General features: G+C 39.2%; 1 protein-coding gene across 4 annotated transcripts in view; it reads left to right on the top strand.

Annotated features, from left to right (window-relative positions):
- CEP112 (centrosomal protein 112) overlaps positions 1-17667 on the top strand; it is a 224113-nt gene that overhangs the window by 20162 nt on the left and 186284 nt on the right. For all 4 annotated transcript variants that reach the window (XR_014153298.1, XM_081849579.1, XM_081849578.1 and 1 more), the window contains 2 exons: positions 9748-9795; positions 9890-9967. Coding sequence is in view for 3 of the 4 variants with exons in the window: in XM_081849579.1 (XP_081705705.1) it covers positions 9748-9795; positions 9890-9967 (126 nt within the window). In the remaining variant the exon portion in view is untranslated. The remainder of the gene's footprint in view (positions 1-9747; positions 9796-9889; positions 9968-17667) is intronic.

Consider the following 17667-nt stretch of genomic DNA (forward strand, 5'->3'; position numbering starts at 1 on the left):
ATATGTGCATGCTTAAGCTTGTTTGTTGTAGTTTCTGAGATGTCTTGTTCTGAACATCATGCAGAGAGTCAAAATTTCCAGAATGTTTGATGCTGTGGGCAATTCTGTCCTGCCACCCTAAAAACCTGGTTCTTTTGGTGGTGGTGGTGGTGGGGAGAAATATATGCAATGGTTACTCAAAGCTGAAATGCTTTAACAACATAATGTACAGTGGTGCCCCGCAAGACGAATGCCTCGCAAGACGGAAAACCCGCTAGACGAATTAGCAAAGATGTACAAAACCTGTAATAAATGTTGGAGGTGTAAGGAGAAGGAAGGTACATTTATGCACATGTGGTGGGATTGTAAAAAAGTAAGGGGGTTATGGGAGATGATACACAATGAACTAAAGAAAATGCTAAAATATAGCTTTGTTAAGAAACCAGAACTCTTCCTGCTGGGAATAACAAGAACGGATATAAGTAGGAGAGACTGTAAACTGTTTCAATATGCTACCGTCGCAGCAAGGACATTGTTGGCCCAGAAGTGGAAACAAGAAGAGGTTCCGACTTTGGAGGAATGGAGGTCAAAACTAACAGACTACGCAGAGTTAGACAAATTAACAGGGAAGATTAGATACCAAAAAGACCAGAAATTCATTGAGGACTGGGGGAAATTTACAGAGTATTTGAAAAACATATGTGAGGATAGCACAACGCTAGCGTGTTTCAAAGAAGCTTTGTGAAAATAGAAGGAGTATTGCCAAAAGGCAAGCAAGGATAGAAATATAATATTTAATGGCAATATCTAAAGAAGGAATGTGAGGAGAGGATTTGAACTATGAAAGATTGTCAGAGAAGTTGAGGGAGGTCCAAACAAGGTGAAATATGTGATATATAAATGGATTGGTTTATTATTTTTTTATGGAAAAACTTCAATAAAAATTTATTACAAAAAAAAAAAAGACGAATGGGTTTTCCGTTTTGGAGGTGCTTCGCAAGACGAATTTCCCTATGGGCTTGCTTCGCAAGACGAAAATGTCTTGCGAGTTTTTCCGACTCCCCCCCCCCTTTTTCCTAAGCCGCTAAGCCGCTAATAGCGCTAAGCCGCTAAGCCGCTAATGGGCTTGCTTCGCAAGACAAAAAAAACGCTAGACGAAGAGAATCGCAGAATGGATTCTTTTTGTCTTGCGAGGCACCACTGTATCATATTATAACCTGGTTACGACATAAAATTGTACCATTTGGCATTTAGGAAAATTAAATTAAAATGCCTTATGTTTGGTATAAGCAAAATTGCTAATACCCAGTTGTGGTTTACATTCTTTGTGAGTCTTGCTCAGAGCTTTGTTCTCACCCAACTTTTCATATTTTTCCTCCTTGGTTTTGGCACACACAACAGGTCTCTTGCAGTTTCTGCTCCACCTTCTTCTGAATCTTTTTCTCCAGGAAGGCAGGACAATCAGCTGCTTGTTTTACCATCAGTAGTAGGGTGTCCCCATCATAGACATATGAGAGAGGTGTAAAAGTTGACTGCAAAGCCCAGTGCAAGTATAAAAAGACAATAGAAACAGGATGCTTGTGTCCCATATCTCCAAACTAGAATAAAGGATAGTCCTCTTCATGAAGTTGGTAGCAACTCCTAAGTGCAGAAATATTGGATTTTAGCATTATATATGTCAGTATTATCATGCTCTAATGGTGTAAGATTGCCCTACATAAAACTTCAAAAGCATAATTTTCATTCTAAAAAAAAATACTTCATAGGAATTTTTCTACTGTTTTCTAAACCTTCTTAAAAAAAATAAATCCAAATAGTTTCCCCCAGGTTGTCATTTGCAAAGATCAGACTTAAAAAGACAGCAAGATTTCTAAACTTTGATGAAAATTTCTTAGAGGGTATAAAAAGGGGGAGAACCCCCAATATTTCCATTTCCCTTTGGCCTTCACATCTTCACTCACTTGGCCACAGGTTTTTGAGGAAGGAAGAAAACTCAGTTGACAAGTGCATAAACACTCCATACTGGGTCTCTCAGTGACTCTTTCCTGATTTTAGGTCACCAGATGTTGTTGAACTGCAACTTTTGTCATTCTCAGCTGGAATGTCCAGTAGTCAAATACGGTTGTGGTTCAACATTATTTGGAGACCCAAGATTGAGGAGGGCTGCTTTTGGCCTTGGCCTTGCATAAGTTACAGTGGAACCTCGGTTCCCAAATGAAATCCATTCTGGAAGCCCGTTTGGCTTCAGAAACATTTGAAAATGGAAGCGTTTACCGGTACTTCCAGGTTTTCGGTGTTCGGGAACCGAAATGTACGAGAATGGAGGCGTTCGGGAACCGAGGTTCCACTGTAATGACATTTTGGAAAAATCCCATGCTGAAAGCATTAGCACTGGCTTGTTTGTTTGTTTTGAAGCACAGACAGCCTAAAAAATGTATGGCTCATATGTTTGCTTTTGTGTGTTACTGAGATGCAGATCAAGGAGACAATCAATGTATTTATTACAGTAAGATGAAAGGGATTGGCTGATAAAATGCACTAAATACTATATTAAACAGTGTGGGATATTCTCACACATTTGTATTTGCATACAAATTTAGTGTTTTTCTATTGATCTTTTTAACAATTGATTCAAGTTCTCGAGACTGAAGCAAGTAGATGTGCCTCTTTGATTAGCTAGGTAACCTAATTGGATTTTCTGCCTCTCCTTCTGGCTGGCTCTGCCTTTGACCTCATGGTTTCTGGCTCTTGGTCTGTTAATTGGCTGTGTTTTTCCATAGAACAGTGTTTCACGTGGTTTTGTATAATTGCTGCTGTCCCTGGATAGCAATATGTTTCTTGTAGCACCAAAATGAGAACGATGCTCTTGAAAGAGTATGACAATATTTTTCGAGATGCGAGAACTTGAGAATCCAGTCCTGTTCTCATGTATTAGTTGTACAGGTTGTAGCAGGATTAAGTGCTAGAAAGAAGAGGTTTAATTCAGGACCCAAACACTTTTTACACTTGCATAAGTAATAGTGATGACATTGCAAAAGATTAAGGCTTGGACACAGCTGAACAGTCCTAGCACTTCCTGTGAAGCCTAGATTTATGAAAAATTAATCTGATTACTTCGGATTAGTTACAGTTCAGGCTTAGGGGGCACCAGCATGTACTCTGGTTCTACTGGTGGAGATTGATGTAGTGTCTATGTTAGGACAAGTAACAGATCAGTTGTCACAGAGGCACTTTTTGGGCACACACCCAATAAAAGCAAATGTGTTTATGACATATCTGTCTCTTGAGATAGAGGATAGTGATATGTTTTTAAGAGGCAAGTGCTTCCTGGAATTTTTTAGAAACAAGAAAAAAGGTGTTTTTTAAATGGATAGTATAATGTCCGAGTTTGGATCCATTATACTGAAAATCAGGTGTAGTCATGCCAAAGTCACATTTGGTCTACCATCTTGATTCAGAATGGCATCTGGCATCCAGTTGTCAGTGGAAACCCCCCAGCTTGGGAACCCTCATACTGAATTTGGTGATGTTATTGAGACAGCCAAAACTATGTCATAAAACATGGAAAGTTAAACCAAAGTGATATTTAGGTTTGCCATCTTGATTGAAAATGGGATCCAGTTTCCAAATGTGGATGAAGACCACTTTTCCCACCTTGGGAATCCTTTTCCTGAGTTTGGTGATATCTCAAGAGACCCAGTGTGGTGTAGTGGTTAAGAGCGATAGAGTCGTAATCTGGTGAACTGGGTTCGCTTCCCCGTTCCTCCACATGCAGCTGCTGGGTGACCTTGGGCCAGTCACACTTCTCTGAAGTCTCTCAGCCCCACTCACCTCACAGAGTGTTTGTTGTGGGGGAGGAAGGGAAAGGAGAATGTTAGCCGCTTTGAGACTCCTTCGGGTAGTGATAAAGCGGGATATCAAATCCAAACTACTACTCCTCCTCCTCCTCCTCCTCCTCCTCTTCTTCTTCTTCTTCTTCTTCTTCTTCTTCTTCTTCTTAACTCAGAGAACAAAGGGAAAAATGGACAGACAAACTATTCTATACAATGTATAGTAGTTCCACTAAATATTGGCATCTATTTGCAAAATGTTTCATCATTGATTAATCTAGTGAAAACATGTGTATTTTAGTGTTTCCAAACCTTTAATAAGTATATTACCATTATATTGTCGTCATGATTATGCTTGGTTCAAGTTTCTCTTTTGAGATTTCTCAAATATGAATGCACTGAATGGGGTATGCCCATGGAGAATGAGGTCCACTTGCACAACAAGACTCCCTCCCCAGAGCAGATTTAGGGGGGTAAATCTCAGGGTTCCTGAGGGTAGGAAAGGGGGGGAAAGTCCCATTTAATTCAATAATTTATAATTAACCATAAAATCAGAAAACTGACTTCTTGAAATAAAAAGGTCTGTGTTGCTTTATAGGTTTTTTTAAAAAACTTTTATTTAATTTCTGTGCTGCTTAATATATTAAACACATCTCTAAGAGGTATGCAAAAAATTGAAGCAACAACAGAAAACTTAAATAAAATATTACAAAAAAGGTTACGATAATACAATGTTACTAATATATAAAAATCAGTATCAGTTCATTTTCCTTCTGACAGACCCTCCCTCTCAGCCTCTGGGTTCTCACACAGGGTCCATCAAACTCCCAGGTCACCCACAAAAGTCTCACAACAAGAAGAGGTCCTGGAAACAGCTGGCATCACCCTAGTCTCTCATACTAGACTTAATTTTTATGAGCAGGCCCAAGGTGGATGATACTTCCTTAAGCTGCCCACAACTGCGTTCCATTCAACTGCACTCTCCACACCCACCCAGTTCCAGGTACAGCAAGTTTGTTGAGTTTCTCATTGGCTCCAAAGGATGGGGAAAAGGCCCCCTTCCACTCACAGCTCTTTCTTTACCCTTTGCCCTCTCCTCCTCCTCCATCTTATTAGATGCTGATTGCTGCTATGAGACATGCATGCATCACAGCCAAGAGGTTTTCTTTACTCAGCCTGATTAGGAATGAAAAACATGTTCCAGCTTAGCTGTTAAGGGACCTTGCTAGCATGCCCTGCCTTACACATTTTGATATTCAGTGTTATATCGATGGACTTCACCTGTTGGTTCTTTTCTTCAGAGTGTAAATATGTTTCCCTCCTGTTCTCAAGTGTGCTGGTATTGTCCTATGATTTTATTCACAAATTATGGTTATATATTCTAATCATGTTTTGATACATTTTGAAAAGCAGTGGACATACGATCTTGACTAATTTTGCCTTTCGTAATTGAAACTCTAATAGAAGATTATTAGTGCCTCTTCCTAAGCTTTTATTAACATATCTCATTGATACAGGACCACTGCAGATTAGACTTCGTGGTCTAGAATTTAAATTTGTAATGTGTAATAGAAAGGACTGACTGTCTACTGTTCTTTGGAGTTAAAATAGTGCTCTGTTGGCAAGCCTATACATACTTGGCCTGCAACTAGTTTTGTTATTTTGTGCGTTTATTTTAGTATCCCAGATCTTACTATTCTGGCTTGCAAATAATATTATGCTAAGTAGTGTTGAAATCTCTCTATTAATCCTTTCTAGTAGAAGTGAAACTATGGATAGTTCCCAGCATCTGTTCTACCTTATGCTTAATAGCTACTTTTGCATGATGCTTTCACTAACGCAAGGCAAAGGGCAACACACCAAGATTCTGAATTTTGAACTTGGGCTGACTTGCCAGTTCAATTTGTATGTAAAAGAATCCGTCTGTGCTGTATGTGTACAACAAGTACAACATCTTCTTGACACCAGTCAACAGGGAAAGAATTAATCTCCACTCAAATACTGAACCAGTATGTAGATCCAGACTTATTGGCTTAAGGTAGTTGTGATGAATTTCCTGTTCATTTCAATGGGTTTTCTCTAAGCATGCCTAAGTCTGGATTCAACTCAAAATTACTCATTATAAGGAATGGCAGAGGTTTAAATAAAGCAGGGATGGAGAGACACACAGGAAAAAGTGTCAATTTTAAACAATGGCAGAGATTTGAATTGAGCAAGTAGGAAGTGACACAGGTCCTAGGTGGCAGTTTAAAACAAGGTTTGAGTACATCAAGAAGAGTTTGAAAAGGCCCTGTTGTGTTAGATTTTTTGTGTTATCACTTCTATTTCTTCCTTTTTAAAATTGTTTGCTTATTTTCTTGATAAACAACCTCTCAGTGTTTTTCTATCCCTATTTTACTAGAACTTCTGTTGTTGTTTGTAACAGCCACTTTTTTCCTTTCAGTGTACAGTGTCTCACTGTACTCAAACGTCTCACTCTTCTATTCCTCAGCTGCTGCATGTTAGAGGGATAAAGGATACGAAGCCCTCAAATATACCATAGTGCCTTCACACAATGAGTTTCACTCCTGGTGCTGTGTATTGTCTTCAACGTGAAGTTCCAGATTCAGTGTAGTAATTTAGAACATAATTTGTTAACAAGCATCTACAGTGGTACCCCGGGTTACATACATTTCAGGTTACATACGCTTCAGGTTACAGACTCCGCTAAACCAGAAATAGTACCTCGGATTAAGATCTTTGCTTCAGGATGAGAACAGAAATCGTGCTCCAGCAGCGCAGTGGCAGCAGGAGGCCCCTTTAGCTAAAGTGGTGCTTCAGGTTAAGAACAGCTTCAGGTTAAGTACAGACCTCCAGAACGAATTAAGTACTTAACTTGAGGTACCACTGTATGTACAACATCCACCAGCTGAGCCTACCTTTCTCTAACTGAACCAACAAACTGGCTGACTTGCCCTTAGAAGTCTATTCATCTTAAAGATACAGCAATAAACAACATCATGGACTGTGTGCTAAGGGGGCTGCAGAATAGGAGAGGACAAAGGCATATAAATGGGGGTGGTCTGTGTGCAAGAGAGTGTTGGAAAAATGTGGGAGGAGAAGGTGAAAATCAGGGTGCAAAAAAGGAGTAGGAGGGGATGGTGGCTTCATATTTGAGAGGAAAGTGAATTGGGTGCTTAGTAGTTGCAATGTGTGAGGGGAGGAAGATGCAAGAGGTTACCATGGGGACGAATTGTTTGCAAGAGGAGCTGCATAAAAGGAATGAAAGTGGGAGGCAGGCGTTGTCATGGGGTGAAGATAAAAATGGGTACGAAGAAGGGTTGCACAGCAGAAGTGGCTTCAGAAATGGGGTTGGAAAGGTGAATAATGAGCTTAGTAGTTGCATGGGGTGGGAAGGTGAAGTGCTAGGGGGTTAATGGGAGAATGACAGCGGGGTTGGCAGGCAGAGTGAGCTGGGGTGCAGCCCCCCAAGCAAAATACAGTGGTACCTCGGGTTAAGTACTTAATTCGTTCCGGAGGTCCATTCTTAACCTGAAACTGTACTTAACCTGAAGCACCACTTTAGCTAATGGGGCCTCCTGCTGCCACCATGCCACCCGAGCACAATTTCTGTTCTCATCCTGAAGCAAAGTTCTTAACCTGAGGTACTATTTTTGGGTTAGTGGAGTCTGTAACCTGAAGCGTATGTAACCTGAAGCGTATGTAACCCGAGGTACCACTGTACATAAAAAAAAAACATTTTAATGTGCATATGTGTGCATGAATATATATATTACATGTATAACATTATTGCGAATATTCAGTTGTAATATGTTGCTTTTCTAGCCCTGTAGAATAAGTAATGGGAAGATTAATGAATCCTAAACCTTTTACATTAAATCTTTCCAAGCAAGTCTTTGCATCTCATGATACTTCAGTAGGGTGCAAAAACAGCCATTTCCCCCAATTTGGAAAATATGCTTCTGTTTGTATTTATTTTGGAACTTAACATATTTTATGTTTGCTTGTGTGCCTCTTTCTTTTTTTTAATTGGGTGATACTGATTGTGACAGCCTTTTTGCTATGGTATTACTGGGGAAATGAGAAATTGTGAGGATGAGTAGCTGGAAAGGAATGAGCATTCAGACACAGCGTGGTTTGCAGATCAGTTTGAGTGAATGTAATCCATAAGCTTATGGACTGGAGGAGCATTTAATTTCAAAGTGCTGCTCCCTCTCTCTCTAAACTGGAAAATGCAAGACTTTGTGTAAAGGAACCACTCAGCCACATTCTGTTCATTTGTAAACAAGTGATGTTTACCTTTCCCACTTATAGCCTTACTTTATTTTAGAACTAGTTTATTGCATTTCATGCCAAATAAAATATGCAAAGCAGCTGTCAGTTTTCATTTCCATTAATAGCTGCATGTTTATTTGCATACTTCATTTTAAAAAATGAAAACTTTTTAAGAAATTAAGTGCCTTTTATATGAGGGATGGGGATATGAAAAAATATATGTCCTGAATACTTAATCCTGTGTTAATCAATTTCTATAGAATTCTCATTGGAGTTGATTGTGTCTTCATAAAGGAAAAGCAGGCAGGAAGATGTTTAAGACTATATAATATATTCAAAGTTTTATAAAGTATTTTCAAGCCGAAGTCCTATACAATATAATAAAACCAAAGATGGGTCCTAGCTACAACATTACAATATTGTCAGATAAAGACCTGTTTTCATGCTAAGCTTTAAAATGGCCTTCAGGTGATCCTTGTTTCATGGAACTAAATTTTACTGTACTATTCATCTACATTGGCTAAATGGGAGGCACTGTAATTTGTTGGACAGGAGAGCTGAGTGGTGGTAGGAACAAGTCCTTGTAGTTTTATCTAAGCAGTTGAAGTTTTATCTAAAAACAGAACTATATTGTTGCCTTGAGTAAACTCTCCTCCCGCCCAAAATGCAAGATACAGAATTTGAAAATAAGTAAGCACATATGAAAGGAGCACCAAGAAGAATGGAAGAAATTCAAAGATTATTTAGTTAAATATGCTAAGATAATATATGTAGAACTATTTGTAAGTACCAAATTGGCCTAGGAGTTAAATATGTTAAATTGTATAACATTATGGATAGAGAATAATATGAAAAGAAAGAAAGATGTTAATTGATTAAGTTTATTTCATTTGAAAGAAGTATTGGAAAACTGCTACAATGATTTATATGGAAACTCAGCTAGGGGGATTTGAGGAAGTCACCCAACAACGATAACAAAATTGGGATTTTAACAGCTAGGATAAATGTTTGTTTGTTTGTTTTATACTGTAAATGTTTTTTATGTCTGTTATAAATTTGGAAAACTAATAAAAAAAATTTGAAGGAAAAAAGAAAATATGTTTCTCCCTCACAACACCCCTTAAAAAATATGCGTATCCCATTGCCTCCATTGCTGGCCTGAATCAAAAGGAAGGCTATCTTCAGTCCAAAATCACTAGTATTTCAAAACCAAATGGTTACAGCAGTAAGGAGGAAAGAAGCAGGGTTTTATTTGGATATCAGAGGATCTTGGTTATTGTGGGGATAAAAAGGGAGCCATCAATGTAACCTTGAGGTCCTTGGAAGAAAGAAGGAATATAAATGAATGTCAGGGAGACATTAAACTTTTGTTGCTTTTGGTTCTCACCCCTCGAGGGCCTCAGGCAGGGAGTTAATGTTACAACTATCCTGTGAGGTAGTTTATCTGAGGGATTGTGACTTGTCTAAACTCAACCAGTAAGTTTAATGACTACGAGGGTTTGAATCCATTTTGTGATCTTTAGGATATGACTTTCTTATGAAATGAGGACATTTCTATTAAACCAGGCATCTTGGAACCGTTTTTCTGAATGCCATCTTTGAATATTAACAACACAATAAGAAAGATTTATGCATTTAACCTCTTGCAATTCCTCTCTTTCAGCTTGAAAATCCCAGATATTTACGTGAGAAACCTATACCATTTTCACTGGTAGGTTGCGTTTTTCTATTTTGCTTTGTAAGAATTTCTAGTCTACAATTGCCCTAAAGGCCATGCAAAGTTGACTTCTTTATTTTTTCAATAGATGTCACCCAGGATAGGTATGAGGAAGCACAATACTTCTCAAGAGGAACAGACATTTTCCCGCATGTTTGAAAAGGAGGTAATATATATGTATATATATTACTTGTGGGGCTAACAGTCTCATTTATTTGTTTTAGTGAATGTGTGAATGCCTGTCTTTTAAAGCAATAAAAATATGAAAAACAAAGGATTGGATCCAGGGTTCCTATGACTAAAGTTCAAGAAGCTTCTTTGGATGACAGGCCCAGTACTAGAAGTGAAATAGAACAAGCCTTTTAATGTGATAAATGATGCTTCGGAACAGCCATCTTGAATCTCAGGCTCCTGTTTGCTATGGGTTGGTGATGCTCATGGAAAGGGAGGGGAGGCCGTTTTTACAGATTCCCTCTATAGCCTTCTGCCCCACTTCCCATGAGCTACTAGAGTGTCCTTACAGCATTCAAGAAAATACTTTTTGAGAGGATGCTAGATCTTCTTCCAGTAATTACTGGAACCATTTAAACCAAATGACCCCAGTCCATCCTAGTGAGGTGCTTTAGTAGGATTTCATCTCCCAGGCCAGAATATCCACTAAGGCACCAAGGCAATTTCATCACCAAAGTGAGGCTGTGGAACCTGATAGAAATGGATTCAGGTAATCGCTTTCCTTCAGGAAAACCAATTTGTGGTTTAGTAATCTGGTTTTCAAAGAAAAGGCACACAAAAATCTTTGGATCCTGGCCACTATTTGAACAGAGCCTGATTGCATTAAAGAAATAGTGCCCTTGGTTATCTGTAGAACTAATGAACAGAAAGTCGTACTGGAATATTAAAAAACAGAAACTTGGCAAATAACTCATTTTATACCGAAGTTAACATAACCTGCTCTTGGACTTCTGTGGTTTTCTTTAAAACTGCAACATGACACATGGTTATATATTCATAAGTTCCACAGAAGTCGATAGGACTTAATTATGTGTAACTCTGCAGGATTGCAGCCAGTGTTTTCACAGATTAATTCAGGGAATGCAACCTATTTTTTTTTTTTAAGTATAATAGCAAGTTGTTCCGTTTGGGGTTTTTTTTTATAGTTTTGAGTCTATGTTGTTCTTGCTGGTGGCTGCTATTCTGGTACTTGCTCCCTTTTGGAATATATTATATAGAATAATTAAAAGTGACTGCTCCCTTTTGATGTCTTTGCCATACATGTAATGGAATCTTTATTTTCTGAGATGACATCTTGGTATTGAAATAAACATCCAGATTGTACCACATGTGTACATTTAAAGGAAGGAACCTCTCCTGAACCTGTTCATATACTGTATCTTAAGATTATTCTTAAATTTGTTGTGGTTTTGTGTCTCTTCCACACCCTGAGTTATTTTTTGTTGTCTGACGATAGCTCACATGTATTTTAGTGTGTGGTTTCTATAAGAAGCTTGCAAATACAACATGCTTTGGTATGTAGTTTAAGATGTGACTAAATGGCAAACTAGCTAAAAATGAACAGACATACGTAGTAAGCAGTCCCATGGTGAATGTATTGTGGTTTACCTTCTGCCTGTCCCACCCCAAAGTGTCAATACTTACTATGCAGAGTTGAGCTCAACTTTTCTGCTGAAAAGATGGCAGTGTTTTTCTGTACGTACATTTGGAATTGTGAATGGATTCATAATGAACATAAAGTAATGGCTTGGGAAGGAACATTCGTGACTAAAATAGGTTCATCTTGTATACAAGAAGTTCACCTATAAATGTGCTGCTCTCTTCAGTTTGATAACTTTACATTCCTTGAAGCTAGGATCAATAATTTCTTGTAACAACTGCATCTCATTTGTCACAGTGCAGAATCTCAGAATAAATATTTTCTGCTTGAAGCACATTAATATTTATTTTGGTGCTGTAACCATGTCATGGCTCAGAACAAATTCTCTGTTGTCCAGACCAGGGCCTCTCTATTGCTGTATATTGAACTATATTGAACTATTGTTGCACATTGACATCACATGCAACAAGATGAGTATGAGGCAAGTTTGTGGTCAACCAAGACTCCTAGATCCTTTTCACATGTACTGCTCTCAAGCCAGGTGTCACCCATCTTCTATTTGTCCCTCTCATTTTTTTTGCCCAAGTGCAATACTTTACATTTCTCCCTGTTAAAATTTATCTTGTTTGTTTTGGCCTAGTTCTCTAATCTGTCAAGGTTGTTTTGAAGTGTGATCCTGTCCTCTGGGGTGTTAGCCACCCCTCCCAGTTTGGTGTCATCTGCAAATTTGATCAGGATGCCCTTGAGTCCATCATCCAAGTCGTTGATAAAGATGTTGAATAAGACCGGGCCCAAGACAGAACCCTGTGGCACCCCACTAGTCACTCTTCTCCAGGATGAAGAGGAACCATTGATGAGCACCCTTTGGGTTCGGTCAGTCAGCCAGTTACAAATCCACTGAGTGGTAGCATAGTCAAGACCGCATTTTACCAGCTTCTTTACAAGAATATCATGGGGCACCTTGTCAAATGCCTTGCTGAAATCAAGGTAGGCTACATCCACTGCGTTCCCTTCATCTACCAGGGTTGTAATTCTGTCAAAAAATGAGATCAGGTTAGTCTGACATGACTTATTTTTCAGAAATCCATGCTGACTATTGGTGATCACAGCATTCCTTTCTAGGTGCTCACAGACTATTTGCTTAATGATCTGCTCCAGAATCTTCCCTGGTATTGATGTCAGACTGACTGGGCGGTAATTATTTGGGTCCTCTCTTTCCCCCTTTTTGAAAATAGGGACAACATTTGCCCTCCTCCAGTCTGCCGGGACTTCGCCTGTTCTCCAGGAATTCTCAAAGATGACTGCCAGTGGTTCTGAGATCACATCTGCCAGTTCTTTTAATACTCTTGTATGATAGATCTTTGAAAATATGAAAGTTACCAACCAGCAGATTCTAGTAGCTCTTTTCTGTGTACTTTTGACATCAATTCAACTGTTGGATGACTGTTATCAATTAAAAACCACGGGTTCAAATAAGGAAAGAAGAAACCAGCAAGAGCATGCTGGTTTTCAACAGCTCTAGAGCAACTGAGAACAGATGGCAGAAGTGGTTCATTTTGAGAAATAGGAAAGTTCGCTTTGAACTCCACCCATCCTGAATGCCACCCACCCATAAAGAGAAGGGAGTAAAGTTCTTATTTACATTCTGAACAATATGAAACCAAACATGTTTCTGGAAATTAGTTTTTTAACTTGTGTAGAATAGAAAACAAGTCTAGCTGTATAATGCCAGTATGCTTTTAGTAGTTATAAACAGCTTTCAAACAATTGATTTAGTCGGTGTAAACTGTGGAGTTTTAGAGCCTTTTAGTGTTCCTGTTTAATTTTAAAGCTTCCATTCCGTGTTGTCATATTTTGGATTGCATCTTTAAAATTCTCTAATTTCCCTCCTTGAAAGTAAGGATTAAAGAAATGTATAATTTTTAATGAAACTTTTGCTAAGCGAAGATAAAGGTTTTCTGTTTTTTCTTAGTCTCACTAAGGAAAAAAATAAATATTTTTGAAAGACAAGTTCATGGCTGTTCTAGCACTGTGGTACAAATATAAGAATGAACCAATTTCATGTTCTGGATACTTCATAGTTATTTTTACACAGTGTAATGCCATCTTGTGGTTGAATAATTGCATGTTAGGTGAAAGTACTGACTAAGTATTACTTTCATTACATCAAGGGTGCTTTATGACCATAGGGCAAATCAGGCTTTGACTGTGCTTTGATCCTCTGAATATTTCTTGCTGAGTGATGGGCTTTGCTGTTACCTTTGTGGAAACTTAAGCAGTGTATGCTTCTGGGGGGAAATCTTTAGCTATCTTTCCGATTTAGAACTAGAATCCTAGTGCACAAAGTAGCATTTGCAGCTGAAATATCTCACCTCTTTCTACCTTCAAATTTGAATCTTGGTAGCTCACATGATTGGACAGATATTGCAAGTCTCTTACTGTGAATTTTTTCCCAGACTCCAGAAGAAAGTCACAAAACACCTGTTATCAGTTGATATAAGACCACAACTTTTATTTAACACTATAACAGTAGGGTTACCCTTCCCATATCAAGACTTCCCCTCTCCCTGCTTAGAGCAGAGACCAAGTCAAGGGTATGCCCTAAACCGTGCATTGGGCTGATGACTATCTGAGCTATCCAGTGGAGAAGGGAAGGAGGAGTCCTCTACATGCATATTGAAGACCATAGTCTTTGCTGTCTACAACACAAGCCCACAGAATACCTCAGCAAGGCTATTGGACAGCAGGGTGGGTGGTACATTCAGCTGTGATCTGTGGGAGAGTTTCTCCTGCAAGTTCCAAAGGCCTCAGAAGCCTGCTTTCACAGTAACTTGGTAGAGGGATTTTAATTTGGCTGTTCCTGTTCTGTGGAGATGCAACAGGTGCCCACTATCTGGAAGCAACTGAAGATATTTTTGTTCCGACAGGCTTCCTCAGCTGTGTCTTCACCATAAGTGCCTGCTTTGTATGGCTTTAGTTTCGTTTTAAATGTATTGGCTGGTTTTGTTCTTTTGAACTGTTCTAAATTATCTTCAATGTACAGTACCTTGAGCTTGAGAAAGCTGTTTAGAAGCCAGTTAATAAATAAGTGGTGGTACTAATGAAAATACACCCAACAGTATTCCCAGCCTGTCTCCATGACTCTATGTCAGACACAAACCCTCCTGTCCAGGTTGTAAGAGGAGAGGAATGAGATCCACTCTCATATTGGGACTTTTTCTGCCTATCCTCTCCTATGTGCCCCTAAATCTGCTCTGGAAGGTTGAGGGAGCCCCCAGAACAAGTTTAGGGGGAAGGGGGGATCCTGTTGCATAAGTGGACCCCAGTCTACACAAACACAACCCACTTTACTCTGTTGAATTCCACCCAGTGTTTTCAACATTGGTAGAAAGTATTGTGCTGCCATTTCCAAGGGACAGTTTGGTCATCATTGTTGCCATCCTTTAATGTGATAGTTAAAAGGTAAAAGGTTTGGATATCAGAAGGCAAGTAGTATGGAGAGAGAGAAACAACAGAGGAGTGGTAATCAATGTGGTGCACTTCAGATTACGTTGGACTTCAACTCACATCATTGTGGGCAATTGGCTATTCAGGCCAAGGTTGATGGATTGGGAACTGCACTCCCAAAATCTATGGAAGTCACCATGTTGGCTTACTAGAGGGTTGGACATTATTTGGACAGATGGGAACAGGTATGGATTCTTCATGTTTATTAATTTCCAGGGCATGGAAGGGAAACCTATTAAAATGACAGTGAATTATAGTTTATATCTGTTGATGGGGAGACATTCAGACAAGTCAAAAAACAAAAACTGCACAGCTGGACCATTCCTGAGTAAAGTGCATTACATGGGATTTAGCATCTTCATCTGGGGTAATCTGTTTGAAAAGTGTTTTTGGCAAAGTGACTTTATGGAAGTAAGGATTGTGTATGGGGGAGTGAAGACTTCTTGGGAATATAAACCTTTAGTTTAAAATATTTTTTCCCCAGGGTTGACATACATAAAACATTAGAAGCATAAAATCTTAGGTGGCATTTTCTTTTTGAAAACTCTCCAAACAGACATTTATATTAATAATGAATAGGTAATAGTTCTAAATTTTTAATTTTGAAGTACAAAAAGATGTAAATTTTTAAGTTTTCAAAACCAACACTCATAGGAATTTTAAGTGTTGCTTCTCTGTGGAAATTAAACGGCAAATGTAAAGGAAGGCTGTTTTTTCCCCATTCAGGCTGCTTCCTCTTAAACTGCAGTAAATTTTGAATAAAAGGAATTGCGTTGTTTACTTCTTCAGCAAAACATCAATAAATTACCACCCAATCCTTAATAAACAAGCTTCCTAAAGGTGCCTTTGTTGGGTAATTCCATTGTGACCAATCTAACATTTGTAAGCTGCTTTACATAATGTTTTGTGTTTTAGCTACTTTTATTTCATTCCGATTAACGTTAAACTCGTTGTGTTAATTGCCTTGATCCTCCCTACAAAAATAATCAAGATGACATGCCACTGGTAGTTTAAATGCTTTCTTGTTTTCTTGTTTTTGAAAGCTGTGACCCATGTCAGACCCATGTCATTGAGGTTTTGCAACCTCAAGAATTTATCTGTAAAGTGTTTTCTCTAAAAGTGGCAAATGACCCCTGGCCAATGTTATATGTGAGAATTTCTTGATAGAAACCCCCAAATAAGTTCCTCTAAAGCGAGATCTTGTGCATGTGACTCTTTGCTATGAATTCAAAAGCTGCAGACCAGCATCAAGTCCATGTGAGAAGTTGTAACACCTTCAGGAATTTATACTTAGCTATGGCAACACCCTAATGATATGGTTCCGTTCAAATCAATATTTATCATTTCATTCATCATGTCACAGGAGTCCCCCCTTTTAAAAAGAAGATTTCATACTACTGAATATCATATTGCATCGCCTGGCTAACAATTTTTTTCCCATTGTGCCAGTCTCTAACTCAGCAATAACAAAGTTGGCCACTGACATCAGCACTTCAGTGACTGTTTCTGCTTCTGTGCTTTATTTCAGAATAATTGCATATACTATAGGGACATCATTCCCTGTGTTTGTGGTGTCTATTTTAAATTGTGTTTAAAAATCATTTACTCTTTGTGTTCAAGACTGCCTTAAACCTTTCACATGGTGATAGGGCTTTTTTTTAGCAGGAACTCACTGTAACTCAGTCCTGGCAGCTGTCAGGTGGACGCTATTGCCATTAAAAGAGAACAAGGGAGGTGCTCACTGTGAGTTCTGGCACCTATTTTTCTAGAAAAATAGTACTGGTTGTATTATTCCCTGAAGCATGAGAGCTTGGCCTGCCAAACCTCCCCGCTAGGCCACTTAGGGCAAGCCATGGCCGCCCACCTACACCTGATGCCATATTGGTAAGGGCAGGGCTTGACTGAAAGGCTGGAGTCTGGAGGACTGTAGGCCCAAAACTGCTTTATCCAGCTCCCAAAGCACCCACCAACCAGCTGGTTGTCAGGAGCCTTTGAAGCGCTGCACAAAGCAGGAACCCAGTGCTAAGCAGTCTATCTCCCCCTTCACATCAGATGATACAAAAGGAGAGAGATCTTGCTGAGTTCAGGTGCACTAAGCAGGATCTCCATGCCCCCATTAGGAGAGGGGGGATTCTTCTTGGTGCTGGGCTCAGGAAATCAATTGGGCACTCCAGCAAGCTCATTCCATCCTAAACACAGTGCAAAAAGGGAAGACGGGGATATTCCCTTCCCTTTTAAGTCAGATCTTCTTGTGATCTCAAAGAGCTCCAAAGGCTTATGCCCACTTTCCTGTTAATAGGCCTGATATTGCTGCAGTCTTAAAGTGGAGGGGGGGGGTGCAAATTCTCACAAAAGCTTTGTGGTCCCCCCCCCTTTAAAATTGCAGTGAGATTTGGCTTAAAAGAGACTCCCAAAGGCTTCTTCCCACTTTCCCTTTTAAGACCAATCTTGTTCCAATGGGAGTGAAAGGGATTTTGACACGAACTTTGGCCCATGAGACAGATCTTGATAATAATCCCATGGAGCCAGAAAAGTAGCCCTGGTGATAAGGTCTGGTCTTTGTGTGGTAAGAGTCGTCAGGTCCAGATATTTGGGCAACAGCTGGCCTGGAAAGGAATTGGTAAAACTTGGTCCAGTGTGGAAGTCCATTCCCACCATGCCTTGAATGGAGGATTGAACTAAATAACCTTAGTTTCAGTTCTGCTCATGGTCTCAGGACTAGTTTGGTAGTCCCATGAGCAGAAAAA

The sequence above is a fragment of the Podarcis erhardii genome, assembly GCF_964252035.2.
Source record: "Podarcis erhardii genome assembly, chromosome: 2".
Lineage (NCBI taxonomy): Eukaryota > Metazoa > Chordata > Lepidosauria > Squamata > Lacertidae > Podarcis > Podarcis erhardii.